The following is a 21177-nucleotide window of genomic DNA, read 5'->3' as shown; positions in this document are numbered from 1 at the left end:
TAAGTAAAACTAACTTAAGTGGACACGAGGAGTTATCAAACATCTTCCTTTGAAAGGAAAGTGTACTTTCACTCCTAGGTCTATAGTCAAAGGGACTGAAAACAGGGACTCCAATACATCCTTGTACACAAGTAACCACAGCAGCATTATTCACTGCCATCAAAAGGAGGAGGCAGCCCCACTGTCCATCAACAGATGAGTGGATAAACAGAAGGTGGTATAACCACACGATGGAATATTTGGCCATAAAAAGGACTGAAGTTCCAGGGCATGTTAAAAAGTGGCGAGCCTCGAAAACACTGAGTAAAAGACGCCAGGACAAATACTGTATGATTCTCCTTACGTGAAATAGTTAGGAAAGATAAATTCATAGAGGCAGAAAGCAGAATAGAGGTTGCCAGGGGCCTGGAGGAGGGGAAGGAAGGGGAAGTTATTGCTTAACGGGTACAGAGTTTCTATTTGAGTTAATGAAAAAGTTCTGGAAATCCACAGCAGTGATGGCTGCACGCCATTGTGGATGGAAGTAATGCCACTAAATTGCATACTTAAAAATGGTCAAAAGGCTAACTTTAAAATTTTACAATAAATGTTTTTTTTTCGTTTAGGGTACAATATTTGGGCTTAAGAAACAGCTCTGTGACCTTTAAATTTCCCTTTATCAGGCCACAGATGTGGGTGCAGAAAAGTAGCAGAAGCAGGTTGTTAGGGTAATGGGATAGGAACCCAACTGAAGGACAGGGTGAGTAGAACGTAGAGCCTGAGGACCAGCTCCAAGATCTCTAAGTGTCCTCCTTCAGGAAGTTCTCGAGACATCCAATTACTTGCCTTCTTCTCACTGACTGGCTTCAAGAGACGCCCAAATCTCCTGGAGTCACTGTGCTTAAGGTTGGCCTTTGTCTCTCTCCGTTATCTGCTGGGACCACAAATAAAGACAGCAGCTGTGGCTGGTGAACCCCATGCCCTAAGGACTGTCCCAGCAGGGACAAGCAGTGGTTTTTATGGTAACTCTAATTGGTTACTTATCCACCAAATCGATTCCAGAATGCCATTTCTTTTGAAGGAGTTTATCATCAACAAGAACTGTCACAAAGACTAAAGGGTCCCTTATCCATAAAATGTGGGTAATAACAGACCCTACCCTCACAGGCTGTACAGGGCCATCGAGCCAAGCCACAGAAAGTACCGAAAGCTGTGCCTGGCGTGCAGTTAAACGTTCGATAAATGTGATCTAGTGTTTCATCACAAAACTTTAAAAACAACAGTTAAAAAAAAAAGCTACAATTACATGTGTCCATGATCACCAAATAATAATAGATACCTACATTAAGAGTCATAGAATCCTAGATTCTAAAAGGGAAAGCAGATTTAGTATCTTAATTCCTCTCCCCTAGAGTTTTCATACATGTCTAATATCTAGATAAAGAGAAATTTAGTCCCTCTGACATTTCGGAAGTATGTTAAGAATACCAAGGGGAAACTGTGGAATGCAGTTTATAAACCCCTGTAATCCCACAGAATTAGTGGAAGTTTCAAAACATGTTCAGAATTTCCTGGTGTATCTTTTGAAATACGGCCCAGAGGCTTTTTGGGTTCTCTGTAGCAGACATGAGCTCCTCAGGAATCAAAGATAGTTTTAATGAGACAGAGGGATGACAGGTTGAAATGAGGCAAATAGGTCTAGGATTTTTTCCAGGCAGAAAGCAATCAGAGTGAGTCATCACTGGGTAAATGAAACCTGAATAATGTTTCTGGTGTCAAAAGAGAAAGAAAACGTGACACCAAAGGGCAGCTGGGCAAATGGGGAAAAGGAGCCCCATGAAATGCAATTGTGGAATCTCTGGAATTAAGTCAGAAGCCAAATGGGGGTCCTGATATTTCATGTGATACACAAAAACATTCTCTGGAGGAAAAGCTGGAGTATCACCTGTCACCACTGAACAGAGCGATGGTACCACCACTCCCTGGAGTAGCTGGCCCACAAATTTAATGAGACGCCAGGGACAAAGCAATTGTCAGGGCAACACTGGCAGGTGAAGGATCTGATTTCTTGTAGTTCCTGGAGGTGGGGTGGGGGCCCTGAAAACAGCCTCATTTATAGCAGAGGGCAGGTGGGAAGACCCTCCGCTGGCACACCTTGCTTCTGCGTGATGCTCCAAAAAAAAAACTTGCCCTGGAAAACTGGAAAATAACTCTTTGCCTAAAAGAAATATCCTCCCATCCTCCAGCATCGACTTTCGATACAACTTCCAATTTAAGGGCTTGAAAATAGAGTGGGAAGAGATCTATCCATCTGGAAGAGGTCACACTTCACCACTGCTCCATTGAATGGTCTGTGCTTCCTTAGCAAGAAAGTATTTTCATGTGAATTTTAAGACCTACCTTCCTTTTCCTTTCCTCCATCCTTCTCCTATTTTAAATACACATGCCAGCTACAAAAGAAACCCAAAAACCTTGGGTTTTGTGAGTGAGAAATCTCTGACACTAAAGGAATCTTCTCTGTTAAAAGCCAAAAGCCCGAAACTGCCCGAAAGGAATAGCAGACTTCTTCCTTCCACCTTCTTCTCTTGCCATCCTTCATTTTTGAGGGCTCCGATGGAGACAAAAGGAGAGAAAATACTATGCTATTATATTTTACCTCTGCCAGAGCTGATGGTATCTGTAAGTACTTTACAAAGTAGAGTCTGAGGCCTGGAACAATTTCTCTCCCTCTCCCTCTTAAGTCTATGATGAGATAGCAGAGCTGGAGCAAGATGGCTCCCCTCAGCCAACTTGTCTACCCAAAGGTTCAGCACTGGGAGCAGTCATTTTCCCCCATAAGTTAATGCAGATTCAGTGAGGCTGGGAAGGTGGCCCAGGGGTGTTGTGCACAGCCCCCCACTAGGCACCTGGTCTTCAGCCAAATGTTTCACCCAACCCACATGCTCCTGCAGGAGCCAAGAGCAACTCTGGATGAAAAAGTGTTATACTCTCAACCCTCTGGGGGTAGAATTCTCAATTTCTGTTTCCCTTACACCTTTAGGGATGCACCAACATTCTCAAACAAGCATCATAATACTATGAAAATAAAGTTAGTCTTCATTCTTTTCATTTAAAAAGCATATCTCCTTTTTAAAAAATTTAATTAGCATATATGCCACTCTGTGGGAAAGGCAATTAACAATAATAAAGGCTTGCTGCACCAAAATGAACATTGCAGATATACATACATATATATATTTCAGTCATCTCGGGTAAAGGAAAGATTTAAAAGATATTTCTCATGATCTCAAAAATAGTAACTGTTGAAAATAATGGAAAACCCAAGAAATAGTGCAGCATTTCCCATGTGCATTGTGAATTCCTGCTTCACTGGAGGAGGGGATCCCGGACACCCCATTCGTGTGGAAGGGCTTTCTGTCCTGAAGTTCCCTTGCACAGCAGGCTGGTTTTCTTCCAAAGCCATTCTCGGCAATCTTGGAAGAAGGCCCCATATCTTAGGGTCCAAAACCTCTGGGGAGATGTTTGCTTTTGATTTTGGAAGTGAACTCTTCATTCTGTTGTTGTTTTAAGGCAATAAAAAGAGAAGACATTTTATACTAACTGTCTGGCCCAGGAGGCAAATTGGTTCCATTTTCATGCTTTTTAAACAGCCGTTTAAAATTCAATTCTCTTTGGGTCGTCCGTTTCCAGTACTGCCAGCAAAGCCGTGGGCACCAACCAGAACCCTACCTGAAAGCTCAGACACAGTACCCCAAAGCCGTGGGAAATCACTCTGTTAAAGAAGGCTCTGCAGTTCTAGGTTTTCTACAAGATTAAGAGTAATAGCGGTCAGATTTTTCACACCATCCCACATTTGCATATGCAGTTCCCTCTGCCTGGTAAAGTTCCCGTCCTGTTCTGCACCTGCCTAACTCCAACTCCCCTCTCAGAATCAGACTGAGTTCTCCTCTCCGCAGTCCTCTTCATTAAGCCAGCAGCCCTGCCCTCTTGCTCCCTGCACTGGCTGATGTACAGTATTTGCGTGCAGGTGAGTTTCTTTTTTTTTAAGATTTATTTTTTTATTTATTTCTCTCCCCTTCCCTGCCCCCCCGCAGTTGTCCGCTATGTCCATTCGCTGCGTGTTCTTCTGTGCCCACTTGTATTCTTATCAGCAGCATGGAGAATGTGTGTCTCTTTTTGTTGTGTCATCTTGCTGCATCAGCTCTCCGTGTGTGCGGGCGCCACTCCTGGGCAGGCTGCTCTTTTTCCGCACTGGGAGGCTCTCCTTACGGGGCGCACTCCATGAGTGTGGGACTCCCCTATGCGGGGGACACCCCTGCGTGGCACAGCACTCCTTGCGCGCAGCAGCACTGCACGTGGGCCAGCTCATCACACAGGTCAGGAGTCCCTGGGTTTGAACCTTGGACCTCCCATGTGGTAGGCGGACGCCTTATCTGTTGGGCCAAATCTGCTTCCCTGCAGGTGAGATTTTGTCACAAGGCAGGGAAGGGTGTTAAATGGCAAAAAAGAGCCACAATTCCTTGCCACGGATCCCATCAAGAGGCAGAGTCTTGCTCCTCCTCTTGAGGCTGAGTTTGGCCGTGTGACTTGCTTCAGCCAATGAGATATTTGCAAACAGGACACTGAGGCCGTGTGCAAAGTGCTCGTCCACTGGGCCTCACCCTCTCTTGCTCCTGGAGACTCTTCTGCCTTCCTGTGAACGAAGTGATTATGACAGACATGGGACCATGGAGCCACCACTGACGTGTGAGCGAAGTCATCTAAACCATCCAGCCATGCCGTGAGCCCAGGCAAAACCAGGAGATCCGCCCAGCTGGGTCCAGCCCAAACTGCCACCCCCTGCAATCGTGCGCTGATAAGTGCTTGCTGTTTTTATTTTTATTTATTTTTAAAGATTTATTTTATTTATTTCTCTCCCCTCCACCCCACCCCACCCCACCCCACCCCACCCCACCCCACCCCACCCCAGTTGTCTGTTCTCTGTGTCCATTTGCTGAGTGTTCTTCTCTTTATTTGCTTCTGTTGTTGTCAGTGGCATGGGAATCTGTGTTTCTTTTTGTTGCATCATCTTGATGCATCAACTCTCCATGTGTGAGGCACCATTCCTGGGCAGGCTGTGCTTTTTTTGCACTGGGCGGCTCTCCTTACGGGGCATACTCCTTGTGCATGGGGCTCCCCTACGCGAGGACACCCCTGCATGGCAGGGCACTCTTTGCACGCATCAGCACTGCGCATGGGTCAGGTCCACGCTGGTCAAGGAGGCCCGGGGTTTGAACCGCGGACCTCCCATGTGGTAGGCGGATGCCCTAATCACTGGGCCAAGTCTGTTTCCCGAGTGCTTGTTGTTTTTAAGCCACTAAATTCTAAAGCAGCTTGCTCCATAGCAACAGGGAACTAATAGAGTAAATGATACATGTAAACAGAATGAAGTAATGAAATATTCAATGAACAAAGTAACAACCGCCACCTCCACACAGCAAGTTTAGCAGGTAGAATTCTGCTGCTCCCTTGCAGAGGTTTCCAGGGCTTTCTCACTCAATGGGCTTTCTGTGGCCAGAGAACTCTTTGCAGAAATAAGAGGCAAAGTCATCAGGAACAAAGATGTGTACTGCGCATCTCAGCAAAGAGATGCTGGGACCTCAGCTCAGGTGTCCTCCACCTCAGGGAAGCAGAGGATGTTTTAGGTACATCCCTCCTATTAACCTGTGCTTTCTAGGTTAGGAGGGGCCTCCTGGCAAGGAGCCAAAGGTAGAAGAGAGACAGAGGGCAGGAGAATTCCCCAATTCATGGCATCCCTAAATCTCCTGGTCTTTTAAGGCTCCCCATTCGTAGCCTTATCTTTTGCTGTACAAATTCTCCCTCTCCTAGTTTCCCAGTGAGTTTCCCTGACAGGGAAAGTAGGTTGTTGGGGATTGAATCATGTCCCCCACAAAAGGCAGTTCAAGTCTTACTCCAAGTTCTGGTGGGTGTGACCCATTTGTGAATGGGTCCTTTGCAGGTGTGTTAGTTAAGGTGTGGGCTGGTTTGTGAATTTGCACATCGTCACTCAGTAGACGTCAGAAGCCAGGAGTAAGAAGAAGTACGAAGTCAGTGGAAATGAGAGGAGCAGGCACAAGGAGAGAGCGAGCACCACGTGACGGGGGACTGCCAGAATGCTATGGACTCTGGAGAACGCCAACACCTTGATGTTGGACTTCCAGCCTCCAAAACCACGGCACAATAATTTGCTGTTGTTCAAGCCAATCCACTGTGTGGTATTTGTCATAGCAGCTCTGGCAAACTAAGACAAAGGTGATTACTGACACGAACACTCACCTTCATCCCTTCAATAAATATTTATCAAGGGCCAACAAGGTGCCAGACAGTTGTGAGAATCCTCAAGCGTCGGCAGGGACCAGCAATAGAATTCAACAGCGTGTCAACTCTGATCAACTGGTACCTGCCACCTGGAGGGCTCTGTAGATAGGGCTTCTGAGGCCCTTCTGGGCATGATATAAGTGAGCCCAAACCACCTGGACACCTGGAGGAGAAGGTGTCACCTCCACCGCTCTCTGCTATCTGTCCCACCTCCTCTCAGGGGCCCCAACCCGCCTCGGTGTCATTAGCACACCCCACACGATCCACCTCCGACATAGAGAGCCCTGAGTGCAAAGCACAGCTCCCCCACTGATGGGTGGACATGTGCCGCTGGGCCTCTTCCTGGATCTGTAAAATGGGGGTAGGAGATATGCCTCACACAACTAGTGGGGAGATTAAAGGGACGGTTAATTCAGAGCTCAGCCCCGGGCCTGGCACAATCAGGGCTCAGGATCGAAGCCGATGGCCGACTAACTCGATACATACCCTCCTTGGCTAGGCAAGTCCAAGGAGAGCCGGTCCTTTCCAGGGAGGCTCCAGGACCCTGTATCCCTCAGAACCTCATTCTCACTTGTGGCTCCTCTCTGATCTCCATCCAGAACTTCGTGAATTCCTCTCATGTCTAGGCCCTTGTGCTGGGTCCTGCTCCCATTACTGTCCTCTGCCAGTGGTAGCGCCCCCCTGGCTTCTGTTCACCTGGATGCAATGCCTGTCCATCCTCCTGTCCAGTGTGGCTGAAAAACCGTGAGCAGCAGGTGGGGTGGTGTGAAGTGAGGCAGGAGAGGTGGGCAGACAGCAAGTGCTTTGGGGACCACGACCCCAACAAGGAGGCTGGGTTGTTCTCTGGTCATGATGGAACACTATGGAAGGATGCTAAGCAGGGGAAGGACATGCAACGACTCGTGAAACCTGAATGTGAGCTCTGTCAGTGCAGGGACTTCCTTCCTTCTGTTCATTACCTTCTCCCCAGTGCCTAGATGAGTTTTGGTAAAGGCCACACTGGCAGGGTATGCGGAAAAGCCTAGAAGAGGCAGGCGTGGAGAGCCAGGCCCCAAAGAATCACTGATTATATATTTCCAAGCCTACAATGTAATACCCTCCCACCAAACATTCAAACATTATTTCAAAAGAAAGGGAGAGTGGAGAAAGCAAGAGGGAAAATTCAGCTTTTTCAAGCACAACAGTAACTCACATGGACCAGACATCGATCTTAGGGCCATATTTCTTCCTGGCAAGCAATTCGGGTGCGGCGTAGGCAGGGCTGCCACACTGCGTGCTGAAGGGGTCGGAGTAACCCAGGATCCCCGCACAGTTGCTCAAGCCAAAGTCTGCAAACAGGGGAAAACAAAACCAGCTCCAAGTTAGGCTATGTGGAAACGAAGAAGGAGAGGAATAAAAAATATAAAAAATTTAAAAAGACAGTGGGAAAGGAAACATTCTCTCAGGCTAACACATAATTTAGCATTCAAAAGGAAAACCGAGGTGGCAGCTGCAAACCATAAGCTCTGGATATGAGTCTCCAGACAAAAGGAAATAAGAACGTCAGGTATGGTTTCCTTGTTTAGTTGGGAACATGTGAAATCCAGCTAGAGCTAAAAGTATGCTGAACCAGAACATATTTCCATCAAACCTCGTCAATGAGTCATCTAGGGGGAAAGGCTTTGCTTTCTAGGACTGAGGCAGGAAGCAAGCAGTGTGGAGTCAGCATTCTGGCTTCCAAGTGGCCAAGTGGGGAAAAGCTACGGGAAGATTGATTTTCTCCGGCTGGCGTCTGTGTCACCCTTGGTGACACCCGATCCCGCCACTTACAGTTGACTTTTTCAGCTGAATGTTTTCATTTCATGCAAGTCTCTTAAAAAACCCCCCAATGCATGCAGCACATATGGTGATTTGAAGATTTAAAAAAAAAAATTGGGGGGCAACACAATGTTGGCTGGAAAAGTGATGCTGGAAAGATGGCTATGCAAATTAGGCTGAGGTCACATGACACTGCTTTATTCTTGGATGACTGAGGCAACCAGAAAGAGGAAAAACTCCGCACATCTAAAGCTACTCTTGGTCCATTATGCATTCATTTGTGTTTATTTTTTATTTTGAAGATCCTGCAACTGACAGCTCATGAAGGACCTTTTAGTGTTATGCCTCCGTCTGTTTTTCCTCGACCTTTGTTGATCTCAGAATTAAGATCGAGGCAATGACCTTCAATGGAAATCGAATGGCCCCCTATATAGATGACTCTCAAGTCAGGAGAGACTTGCTCCCATCTTGAACAAGCCCTCATACCTTCTCAATGTGAAATATTTATATCTGATTTCAGTCTTGCAGCTTCTCCTTCACTCTAACATGTCTCTATCTGCCAAGTGCAGGACTGTTATTAAAACTTCAGGAATGCTCAGAAAACGGGAGAGCCCTGAGTCCACAAAGTTACTCACATACCATGGACCAAGATGACATGACACCAAATTCCTCCTCAGGGTAAGCTGCATAATGAATCAGCCTTTCTAAAATAGAACCCAACCAAGCACAGCTCTGATAACCTGCAAAAGCTCTGAAGATTACCCAAACTCGTCCAACTCATCAGACTCCGAAGACGAAGAATCTGAACCTACAAGAGAGGGCAGCAAACCAACTGTAGATGCTCGTATTCACAGACTTTTTAAATTTCTTCTTTTTTATGACTCTGTTTTCTTCTCTTAACCTTCTACCTCCTCTCTTCCTGGTTCCCCTCACTCCTCCCACCTCTACCTTCCCAACGCACCTTCACCTGGCCCAGAACCTGTACAAAAAAAGGCCTCTGGGGGGTCTCTCATCCCTATCTGAGGAGCCCTGGAAATTATCCAATCTCTAAAGTAGGAGAAGGGGGGGACCATCTTTATAAAGAGAAAAATCATATCTAAACTCATGATTTAAATTGAATGGTTGCTAAAATGCTCCCAGTTTAAAAATCACCCTAAAGGAATTTCAGTGAAAGCAACAAATGTTCAAATGCAAAGAGAGCACCATGGACTTGCATTATTTGGTGAAACATTTTAAGGAAAGTTTCACAAACAGCCACATTAGATGTGCTCAATCTCACAGGAGGTCCCAGAAAATTAATCTCATGATTTCTGAGACTAAGGCAAAAGACTGCCTCTAATCTCCATGGAGTTCAGTCAATAGCCAAGCACTGCTTCATGTAGTTCCCATCCTCTACTTCGCCCTGAAATCTATGAAGAGGTGTTTTTAGTACAAGAGGGTGAAGTGAGCTAAGAGACCAGATCTCTCTCTCTCTCTCTTTCTCTCTCTCTCTCTCACACACACACACACACACAGGTTCCCAAGCAAGTTTGGGAACACAGAATCTCACCTTAAGTATAATTTCAAGGACATAAATTTGGGTATTTGGGTATTTGGGGAGTAGAGGAGTAGAGGAGGGAGTAGAGGAGACAAAAATCAGCATTTAAGTGGCTTATGTTTACCTAGCCAAAAAGGTTTAATTCCAAGTATACTGAAGAGAAACAGCTAGTACGTTTCACATTCATAATTGTAATTAAATTATTAAAAGTTTACACATATGCCTATAACTAGAACTGCAAAACCGGAGAGAAGTTTGCCTCCCAGTAATGTCACACAAGTCTGCCTCAATTAGATTTGGTAAATTCATAAGGCAATTATCACTCAATTTTCTGAGAGCTGCAAAATGAATCTCAAAAAAATAAAATTTAAAAATGCCCAAGTAAATGGTGCTTTGGAATAATGAAGTAAAAAAGTTTTCTAAGTTGTGGCTCTTATATTTTAAGATTATACTAAACTATCAAATATCAGTTTGTTTGTTTTTTAAGGAAAAAAAATTCCTGATTGAACCAAATCTTACTCCCGGTAATTCTACTTAATTTGAATCATGACTTAAGTAGATTTATTTAAATCAAGTTCTTTTAAAGAAAGAAACTTAAGAGGAAATGGTAATAGCTATAATCAACCTTTGAAAAACAGGCAATTTCCTTTAAAGAAAAGATTCAAAGTGCTTTCAAGTTATAAAAAGACTGAGTGGAGATGTTTGATCCAAACTGCCCAGACCAAGGGCTAGAAAACCCACAAGCCACGGGGCAGTCTGTCCTTCCCTCTACCCCTCCCTCTTCCCCCTCCAAGCCATCCCATTGGAAAAGGCAAGGAAATGCAGATTCTGCTAAACAAAAGGCAAATCCCAATTGCCCTCCTGGGTGGTATAATACCTCTTTCAATTACAGGTCTGGGTTAGGGCTCTGGTTTTAGGTGGTGGTGAGAGGACTGGGAGTTAAATGAACAGGAAGTTCAAGTTCTAAAGAAGGGAACACCCACTAATCAGAGCCTCCTTCAAGCAGTTTTGGGAATCTGTTTTCTAACACCGACACTCCCCACAATCAGGCCTATTCCATCCGAACCAGCTGAAATGCCTGCTTAGGTGCCAACCCAGGATGACCCATCAAAAGGGTGTTGAGTCCCAGGCATTTTAATGAAGTGGATCCTGATATCCAAAAAGCAACCTGGTGAGCTGTGGACTTTAATTTAGGTATTATCATTCTATCACCCTGTTTGTGCAAATCTCCTCTAAGAGGTTTTATTATTTGGCCCATCTGTTAGCTGCTTGTACACATATCCGCTGTTTACAGTTGCTGCTCCTTCCAGGATCTTCTGAGCAAACTTCTAACCTATACAAAAGGCCTTTGTTTTTCAACACTTTTTATCCCATGGTACATTTCTAATCTCAGAATTGGACATCTTGGGGTATCGCTTAAAGAGAAGGAAGACAGAGAAGCAGTTTAGGTGACACTCAATAGGAAGTGATGCTCAATCTATAGGAAGTGATGCTCAAGCCCTGCACTTGGCTTGAACTGCCAGCCTCAGTTGCCATGATCCATAGTGGAAGTGAATTATTTCAACTTTTCCTGGGAGGGAGATTCACCCTTACAGCTTGCCGCTGTGAGGACAACTCTGTTCCTGTCACCTCCACATTTTCCAAAGAAGTTACAGGTCAGCCAGCCAGATAACCTAAAAAAAAATCTCCTTTCCTCATTCCTCAACCCCCACTGGGAAGTGCCTTTGTTTAGTGCCACTGACCCCCCTGGAACCCAAGGATAGAAGACATCCTGCAGGGAGTCCAACACAAGCCTTTCACAACTAAGAGGCCACAGTAAAACAATTTGATAAAAAGAAACCCTTTGAACTGTCTAAGAGTCTGCTAAGAACTGAGTCTTTCAGAAGCTTTTGGAAACAAAATCTGCTTCCTCTAGGGGATGAGACCCTAAACATCGTCAACGGTGCTGAACCACCCAGCCTGGAATCAAGAGGCAGCCTGGAATCTGTTATCAGCTCTGACTCCAAAATACCTAATAAGTCATTTGAGTGATATATTTTGGAGAATCCTGGGAAGATTTTCAGTATTTGCCAAATAAAATGTCCTCTTTTCTTCCAATGTAGACGGTCTTTTTCAAGCCACTGAGATGGAAGAAATTCCTTGGATTTGAAGTGGGAAAAGAAAGAAGAGTGGAATTGAAGAGGCATTGGCTGACATCTTGTTGTGGAAATGGTGTGAGATTTTGCCAAGAGCGTCCATCCAGGCAAAAATAAAAGTGTCAAGGAGCTGTGGAGTGCAGTTTCTTACGGACCCTCAGTTATTGTGGACCAACTCTCTCCCAAATCTTCTATCCAACCTGCACGCAATTCTAAATTGTCCTTCTGTAGGCATTTCTGTCTACACAACCATCATTGTTCTAGGGAACTTAGATAAAGATTATATTAAAAAGAGAAATAAACTGTGTGCCTCCGCCTTATTTCTGTGCCCCTACATTCACTGAAAACCAGAAAAAGGCCTGGTCAATCTGATGATTACAGCATTTCTGAGCCAAACTCTTTTTCACTGGAAGTTTAAGGTAAATAATCCAAATAAAAACAAGCTCAATAAAAGTTCAAGTCTGTCTAAATTTTTGGAGACGCTATCGTTTGAACAATCCAAAGAAACTAGCAACCAGAAATATTTATTTGGGGCTGTGAAATTCGTGTCATGGCCACTTTACAGTATTTTACCTTCCTAATTATGATTAAGCAATTATTAATATCAATTTTCATTTGCAAAACCAATTATTAAATATCCTAAGTAAAAGGAGGTAATCTATTATAGAAGCATCATCTGGGAATTAGAAATAAACCAGGGATAATTCCCAAACTCAATCTTCGAGAAATAAAAAAGAATGGACAATAAACATTTTTAAGGATAACCTTGTTTAAAAAAGAAAAGTCATACCAATCAGCTTGATATTATTGTCTTCATCTAGTAGCAAATTTTCTATCTTCAAGTCTCTGAAATAAATAAAACCATACAACATTTCAGATAAGCATTTGAAATAGGGGAATAACATTTTACAGAAGGGAAGTGAATTCTTTTACAGCCACTTTGACCCGACCCATAACCTTTCTGCCAAAGCCCACTCAATCAAGAAGTAAATATTTATAAAATATGCCATATTTAATTGCAGGTAAAGGATTTCAGAGAAGACAGAGCAACGGAGGGCAGAGGCAGCAGGAATTAGGAAAAGTTTCCAGAAAAAGTGGGACGGAAGCTGATGGAACCTGGAAATTCCAATGAATCTGAGTTAAAAGATACTGAAGCACATGGTTAAAGACAGGGACTGTCTGAGCAGTCTGGGAACTATGATATGGCTGTATGTTTGTGAGACTAAAGGCAACACCAGCCAGAGTAAGGAAGAGATTCTGGGAAGCGGCTGAAGAAAAGACTGAAGCCAAATAAATTAAAAAGCTGGTTTAATTCATCAACCTACAGAGCCTGAGTGTCATCCACAAGCTAGCAGGTGATGCCCCTAATTGTATGGTCCACCTGGAAAGAGACACACAAATTCATCAACTCAGCCAACAGGCATCATGGCAGACTAACAGATGCCAAGGATGTGTGCATCCTTCCTCTCCGGTGATGCCTATGAATGTATTAACCCTACGTGGCAAAGGGGAATTGAGGTTGCCAATCAGCCGGTGGGTGGTGCCTTTCACGGAGGAGGCGCAAGGGAGAAAAATGCTCCATCGGAGGCAGGTGGAAAGGAGGGGTACCCGTGTGCCTTTACCAGTAGACTGTCAGCTCCATGAGGGCAGGGAACATATCTATCTTACTTCCCACTCTTCCCCGCCTCCCAGCCCCGTACCCTGCAAATCCCAGGTACTCACCAAGTAACAATGAAGCTAGATTACCAACTAGAGATGGTTTGGGACTTCAGAAGGAACAAACATGGTGAAAGTGTATACCTGGCATATACCCATACAACAGAATATTATCCAGTCATAAAGGAATAAGTTTCTGATCCACACTACAAGATAGAGGAACCCTGAAAGCATGAAGCTAAGTGAAAGAAGCCGGTCACAAAAGGCCACATACTATATGATACCATTCACATGAAATGTCCAGAACAGGCAAGTCCATAGAGACAGACAGGAGCTCAGTGGCTGCCAGGGTCAACAGTATTAAAACGAGGGCATTCTTTAAATATCCAAATACAGGGTGACTCCAAATATAAAGGGATTTCTCCACTATTTTTCTAATGGGAAGACTCTGTCCTCATGAAAAAGCCTTTGGAAAACACAAATATGTACTTTTTAAGAATGCAAAGGAATTGTTAAATGGCTTTTTATATTATTTGCCTATGAAGCTGTCACCTTCATATTTAAGACCATACACATACACTACATGATTGATTAATGGACTGGTTTCTTGTCGGGTCATGAGAAAGTTCTGGAACTAGATCATGCTGGCAGCACACTATTATGAATGTACTTAATACCACTTCTGTGTACTTTAAACATGGTTAAAATGGCAAATTTTCTGTATTTTAACACAATAAAAAAGGGGGAAAAGTGTAGATTTGGTCATCAGAACCATCTACATCAACCATTATAAACTCTGGCATCTTAAGTTGCTGTCTCTCAACCTAGATACATGTTGAATATATATATATATATATATATTTAGATTTATTTATTTATTTATTTCTCTCCCCTTCCCCCCCAGATATCTGCTCTTTGTGTCCACCCACTGTGTGTTCTTCTATGACCACTTCTATCCTTATCAGAGGCACCGGGAATCTGTGTTTCTTTTTGTTGCATCATCTTGTTGTGTCAGCTCTCCGTGTGTGTGGTGCCATTCTTGGACAGGCTGCACTTCCTTTCGTGCTGGGCGGCAATCCGTACGGGGTGCACTCATTGCGCGTGGGGCTCCCCTACCAGGGGACACCCCTGAGTGGTACAGCACTCCTTGAGCACATCAGCACTGCGTATGGGCCGGCTCCACACGGGTCAAGGAGGCCCAGGGTTTGAACCGTGGACCTCCCATGTGGTAGGCAGATGCCCTATCCATTGGGCCAAGTCTGCTTCCCAACACGTTGAATATTAAATACGTAAGCATATCCTTCTCCATTAAAAAAAAATACGCTCTCTTCCATTGTTTTTGAAACACAGACCATTACTGAACAAGCTTTTATTTTCCCACCTCTGAATAGAGACATAGGCACAAGATATTTCTTTTTTCCCTCTTAACTCTATTGCAAGGAAAAGAATAACACAATCATTGATACCAAAAATGGGGAGTGATGTGCACCCTTAGCTCCTAGAGACAAGCAGGAACAGTGGATGGGACCACAGAAGACAGGAGAGCTGTCTCCCTCTAACTACCCCCACACAGCCAGCTCATCCCATTTCACAAGTGAAGCCAGAAATCCATATTTGTTCTTAATCAACAAGAGCAATCACATTGCACGGACCAACCTTATGGTCAAGATATATGCAGATGACCAGGTTTCACCCTCAGTACATGAGATTGCCCAGGAAGAGGGTAGAAAACAAACGGACAAGAAGACCAAGGTCGACAGGCTGGTGGGGAAGGCAGCAAGGCTGCTAATACAGGAACCAGGCAGGGCAGGACTGCAAGATGGAAAGAAGAGGCAAGGAATCAATGCAGAGCAAAGGCCAGCACTAAGAGTGCCCGATGGATTTCAAAACCCAGGAGGCTGCCGGGAGCCTTAGAGTTGGACACTTAGATGAGAAGAAACGTCTGTACTTGAACCTACAATACAGATTCCCCAGTCCAAACGCACCCACAAGAGGGAAGAACTGTATACCTCCAACGGTTCAATTCAAATGAGATGATAAATGAGTACTTAAAACCAGGACATCCTTTAAAAGGTATCACCTATGTCCAAATACAGGGTGACCCCAAATATAAAGTAACCTTTGTCCTATTTTCCAATGGGAATAACTTGCCCTCTGAAAAAAGGTTTTTTGAAAACACAAATATATAATCTTTAGGAATGCAATGGAATTATCAGACTATTTATACTAATTACCTTTGAAGTTACACCTTCTTATGTAAGACCATAAATTGTATGATGTAAATATAATTAATTTTATAAATACTGTTTCCAAACCTTCATGTATCATGAAACAGTTCTATTCAACCTTGTCACAGGCAGCACCAGGAGTCATCTTGCCGTGTTTTCAGTACACATGATCTTTAACTTCACCAGATATTGAAGAGAAAGCACTTTTTCATTCGGTGTAAGATGTACTTCCTGAAAATCTCATCCCAAGCCATAAACACCGATCTAAAATCTCTATAAATTAATCATGCTACCAAGCTGTTTCTAAGAATGGTCTCTAAAAACCCTTGCAACCATGAGGTTATATTTTTAGCAGCTAATAATAAAGCCATGTAAAATGCCACTGCTTCATTTTCTACTAGTTTCATTGGGTGACCTCCAGGCACCCAAAACTATCAGTAAATCCAGTCAAGGTTAATATGTCTTCTCCAACTGGGTATTTGTTGTTGAAAATAAAATAATTAAGATAGTGTCTCAAATATGAGAGACTAAATAAGAATTTTATAAGGCACCTCCTCTTTTCTAAGGCATAATTAGACATAATGTTGACCTTATATTCAAGCATATACCGTAACTGCCAAACACTGGCAGTCATTGGCAAAATAGTGTGCCAGCCCTAGGATTCCGGGAAAACTGATTATAAAGTGGGCAGCACTAGTTAATCTAAAGGACAGACAGTTTGTCTCAAGTGAAATTAAACCTCTTTCACTGGGAAGAATGGAAGCAGTACTAATGAGTTAAGAGAGAAATTTGGTTCAGAACAAACACTGGAGAAAAACAGCCTAAAGAAGCGAGGTAAGAGAAAGTAATTGCCAAGAATAATAAAACTAGGTTAGGTAATTTCGGGACCACAAAAGCCTAGAGAACAATTGCACTGATTAAAAGAATGATATAAATGGAAGGCTTAAAATAAGAAACATGGAAGAAAAAAATAACCACTTTAAATATAAGGAAAATGTTATAAAACCTCATTTTCCTTTAAAATAAGGAAAATGCCATAAAACTAGGCAAAATGAAGAGAGTGCAACCAGTTAAAAGTTACCATCTTGGGAAGCAGATTTGGCCCAACGGACAGAGCATCTGCCTACCAGAGGGGAGGTCTAGGGTTCAAACCCAGGGCCTCCTGACCCGTGCGGTGAGCTGGCCAACACACAGTGCTGATGCGCACAAGGAGTGCCGTGCCACACAGGGGTGTCCCCTGCATAGGGAAGCCCCACGCACAAGGAGTGCACCCTGTAAGGAGAGCCACCCCGCACAGAAAAAGTGCAGCCTGCCCAGGAGTGGTGCTGCACACACAGAGAGCTGATGCAGCAAGATGACACAAGAAAAAGAGGAACAGATTCCTGGTGCCGCTGACAAGAGTACAAGCAGACACAGAAGAACACACAGCAAATGGATACAGAGAGCAGACAACTGGGAGCAGACAATCTGAAAAAAAAAAAAGTTACCATCTTCCCAGGAAAAATGCACAAAACAAACCTGGCTGATCAGGGTGGTTTCAAAGAACTTTATGATAGCCATTTCAACTGCCCAAAGGGTTCATGACTAGTGAAAGGGAAAGTCGCGCTATATATTAGCCCTTGCCAAAGCCATTGGTGTAACTTACTTACCCTAAATTCTACCTCATTTGGCTTTATTTATTTCCATTTTCTACTTTGCCTTTTGAAAGGTTATCTAGATAAAGGAAAGAAAACACTTTCCTTCTGACTCTTCAGGGAAAAAAGGTTCTAACACCATATTTTTAAAAGTAGCTTTTAGGTATTTTTCCCTTTCCTATAAGGGACTAGTACTAGGAATGAGGTACCTTAAAACCAGGTATCTTACTGAGGAAGATCACTGTTGAGCATCCTTAGCCATCAGAGTTGGTTTCCTGAATCTTTTTGGCACAGTGGACCATTTAGACTCTGCCCAGCTTTCCAACAATGACCAAAAAGGCCGCAAATGATCCCAAGAGACCACAAAATTGAGAAACCCCTTTTTGAAAAAGAAAACATGGGTGAACTGGAGAGAAGATGTAGCTCAAGTGGTTGAGTGCCTGCTTCCCACATATGCGGTCCCAGGCTCAATCCCCAGCCCCAGTGGCTCCCCCGAAAAAAGAAGGGTGAATTTATTCATGCAGTTTTAATGTTAGTACATTACAATGCACCTTAAAGAAAATACCGGCAGGCCTCTATTATCTAGAACCTGGCTCCATCAGAAAAGCTCCTTGTGGCCCATGTGAAAAGCATGGTGTATTAGTTTCCCGCGACTGCCGTAACATACTGCCGCAACATACTGCCGCAAATGTGGGGTTTAAAACAACAGGAATTTGCTCTCTCACGGTCCTGGAGGCCGGAAGTCCAATATCGAGGTGTCGGGCATGATCCCTCTGAAGGCTCTAAGGAAGCCCTTCTACTTTAGTGGTTGCCGACATCCTTGGCGTTCCTTGGCCTATAGATGCACCACTCCAATCGCTACCACCGTCTTCACATGCCCTTCTTCTCTGGGTGTGTACGCTTGTCTTCTCCTCTTCTTTTAAGGATGCCAGTTATAGGCTTAGGGCCACTGCACTCCAGCATGACCTCACCTTAACTAATTATATCTGTGAAGACCCTATTTCCAACTAAGGTCATACTCTGAGGTTCCCAGTAGACAAGAACTGGGGGGACACTATTTAACCTACTACATGTGGTATTTACTCGAGTGCCATCCCCATGAGCAAAGAATCTGGCCACCCTGTTAGGTCAGAGCAACAGAATGAGGAGGAAGGTCCTAATGGCAGTCGCGCACGCTCCAGAGAGAGTGAAACGCTCTATTTCACATGCACGGTCCATGATCTGATGAATTACTTTTAGGAAGGGGAGAGAGATGTAGGGGATCTTCCTTCAGTCTTACAGTCTGAAGAATTCCTCCCCATGGCAGGCAAACTTGGAAGTCCAGCTTTACTTGGTGCGGTGGATTGAACAGCGGACCCCAGTTTAGACATGTTCTTGGTCTTGGTCTGCAATCTGGTGGGTGTGGACCCATTGTAAAAAAGGTCCTTTCGAGAACTTACAAGCGAATCAGGTTGGACTTTTCAATCAGCATTACAAGTCCTGTATAAGTAGAGTGACAGTCAGAGAGAGAGGGAGAAGCCACAGAGAACAGCCAGAGCTGGAAGTCAACGGAACCCAGAGGAGAAAGAGAAGACGCTGCCACACATATTGCCCCATGAAGGAAAGGCCAAGGAACCCCAAAGACTTCCCACCAGCCGGGAGATACCAACCCCAGGAGGAAGCCAGCCTTCTAGTCTCTGAAACCATGCGCCATTAAGTTCCTGTTGTTCGGCCAACCCATTGTCTGGGATTTCTTCTAGCATCCAGGGGCCTACAACTCAAAAGAAGATGGAAGAAGAAAATGGCCCTTGGGTGGATGGGAAATAGTTTTGTCGTGGCTAAAGGGGCTTCAGTGAGGTGTTAGGAAAAGCAAGAAAGGGGAGGGGGAGCGTTCCAGATATATGGGGATGCTGGAAGAGTTGTTTACTAGGACAGTGCTCCAGGAAAATGGGGTGTCTTGAAAACAAAGGAAAGCAACCAAGGAGAAGGCACTGCAGGCCTTTGGCAAAGCAGTAGGAGGGAACTGCGCAGGAGTCGGACCCTTTTCTGGTAATCAGGCGGCTGCAGGAGAAATGCCCAGTGGGCCTGGTCTCACCAGCCCACTTTGTGCCTAAGGGCTAAAGGGTACCTGGCTGTTAAGATTTGAGAGAGGGTGCAAGGCGAGAGGACCTGGACTCTCTTCCACTCCCCCACAGAAGGGTCCCAGAACCACGGGCCTTTCATTCTAAGTTATTTCAAAAGAACAAGCTCAAACAGGCCATTAGTAACAATTAAAGGGTCAGCCACAGGCCACCAAGCCCGCCCCTTGCTTCCTGCCCCCACCCCACAGCCACCCACCTAAACTCCGCCTGCCGTTTCTTTGAAGATGGTAATCTTTAACGTTGGGAGACAGGCCACAATGAACTCCAGGCACTGTCCCTCCAGGCCCAGGGTATGACAGCAACAGGGAGGACACTGTTGCCATAACAAACAGAGGGGTCCTGCAGATGGGGCCACGAGGAAGAAGAGCCGTTGTAGGCAGAAGCAGTACCAGGGGTGAGAGGTAGTGTTTGTGTGCATGCATGCGTGTGCGCAGCTACCCACATATGTGTGAGTTGTTTTCATGTGCGTAGTACCAGGGGTGAGAGGTAGTGTTTGTGTGCATGCATGCGTGTGCGCAGCTACCCACATATGTGTGAGTTGTTTTCATGTGCGTGTGTGCCCCCACATGTGAGCATGTGTGTGCATGTGCCCGAGTGTGCACGGGTGTGTATGGGTGTGTACGTGTGTCGCGTGTATGGGCTTGAGTGTGCGTGCACATGTGCGCATTCCTATGTGCACGTGCATGTGTGTGGATGAGTGTGTGCATGTACGGCTGTGTGTGCTGGTCTGTGCACACACATCCAGAAAGTGGGACCCAGAATGAAGCAAGAGTTGTTCCCTAGGTTTCGAAACAGAGTCTCCCCAACCTCATCCCAGCAGCGAGGCCGGGGGGCAGGAACTCAAGAGGGATCTGAGGGGGCCACTCAGGCTTGAGGCTGAGGTGAGGGGAAGCACTGGGCAGCCTCGGCCTGGGTTGAGGGGAAGGGAGAGGGGCGGAGGGAGACTTGAGGGGAAGAGCAAACACAGGGAGCAAAGCATGACACCTGGTTTTCCACCCGGCCGGCCCTGCAAAGGTCAGCTACGCACTCTGACCTGATTCTTTGCTGAAAAATGGCATCAGAACAGGGGCTGCCCGGCAGGGTCGTGGGCAGGCAGAAATGAGAAAACGTATGCCTAAGGGCTTAGCGGGAGCCTCCGGGACAGTGAGCGGGGAGAGGTTGGAGTGAGGAAAAGGAAGGTGAAGTGCAGGGGGAAACTCCAGGAAAGGCTTAAAAGGGTGATTAATTTGGCGATAAGCAAACAGTATTGGGGGCAGAACCCTCTAAACGGGAGAGTATCTGGGAAGACAAGAGCAACCTCGGGATTAGGGTTGGAAGAGACAGTTTTGCCTGTAGGGACGGCCCCAAGACAGATATTAAGCTCATTAGTAATAAGCTAAGAATAAAGCATCCTAGAAAAGCACACAACTCCCCAAGGCGAGGGTTATTTCACAGTGAACCAGACCAGAGAGTGGTTGTTTTTTTCTCTCTCCATTAGGCTTTATCTTCAAAAGCACTGTATCAAATCCAAATGATTTTGAAATCTTTGATTTATTTACAATGTGGGCATTTTGGTATAACACAAGCAGAATTTGTTACGCATGTTCCTGATTTGCTTCTTCAAAGTGAAACCTTTACTGAGTTCCTACAAGGCTTCCAGAAAGGGATTCTTGTTTTTAAAAAGAAAGAGCTATTCAATAAAGAGATGTCACACCAACAAACTGTGACTTGAAAAAGAAACAAGTTGGTATTGAG

General features: G+C 44.8%; 1 protein-coding gene across 1 annotated transcript in view; it reads right to left on the bottom strand.

Annotated features, from left to right (window-relative positions):
* Positions 1-21177, bottom strand: part of HUNK (hormonally up-regulated Neu-associated kinase) — a 115105-nt gene that overhangs the window by 43395 nt on the left and 50533 nt on the right. Inside the window, exons 3-4 of the mRNA XM_004468610.3 lie at positions 12596-12651; positions 7529-7664 (exon numbers count right to left, since the gene is read on the bottom strand). Of these exons, the coding sequence (XP_004468667.1) occupies positions 7529-7664; positions 12596-12651 (192 nt within the window). The remainder of the gene's footprint in view (positions 1-7528; positions 7665-12595; positions 12652-21177) is intronic.

Source organism: Dasypus novemcinctus, chromosome 4 (genome assembly GCF_030445035.2).
Source record: "Dasypus novemcinctus isolate mDasNov1 chromosome 4, mDasNov1.1.hap2, whole genome shotgun sequence".
Taxonomy (NCBI): domain Eukaryota; kingdom Metazoa; phylum Chordata; class Mammalia; order Cingulata; family Dasypodidae; genus Dasypus; species Dasypus novemcinctus.
Note: the sequence above shows the minus strand (reverse complement) of the source record. Positions and strands in the feature narration are given on the sequence as shown.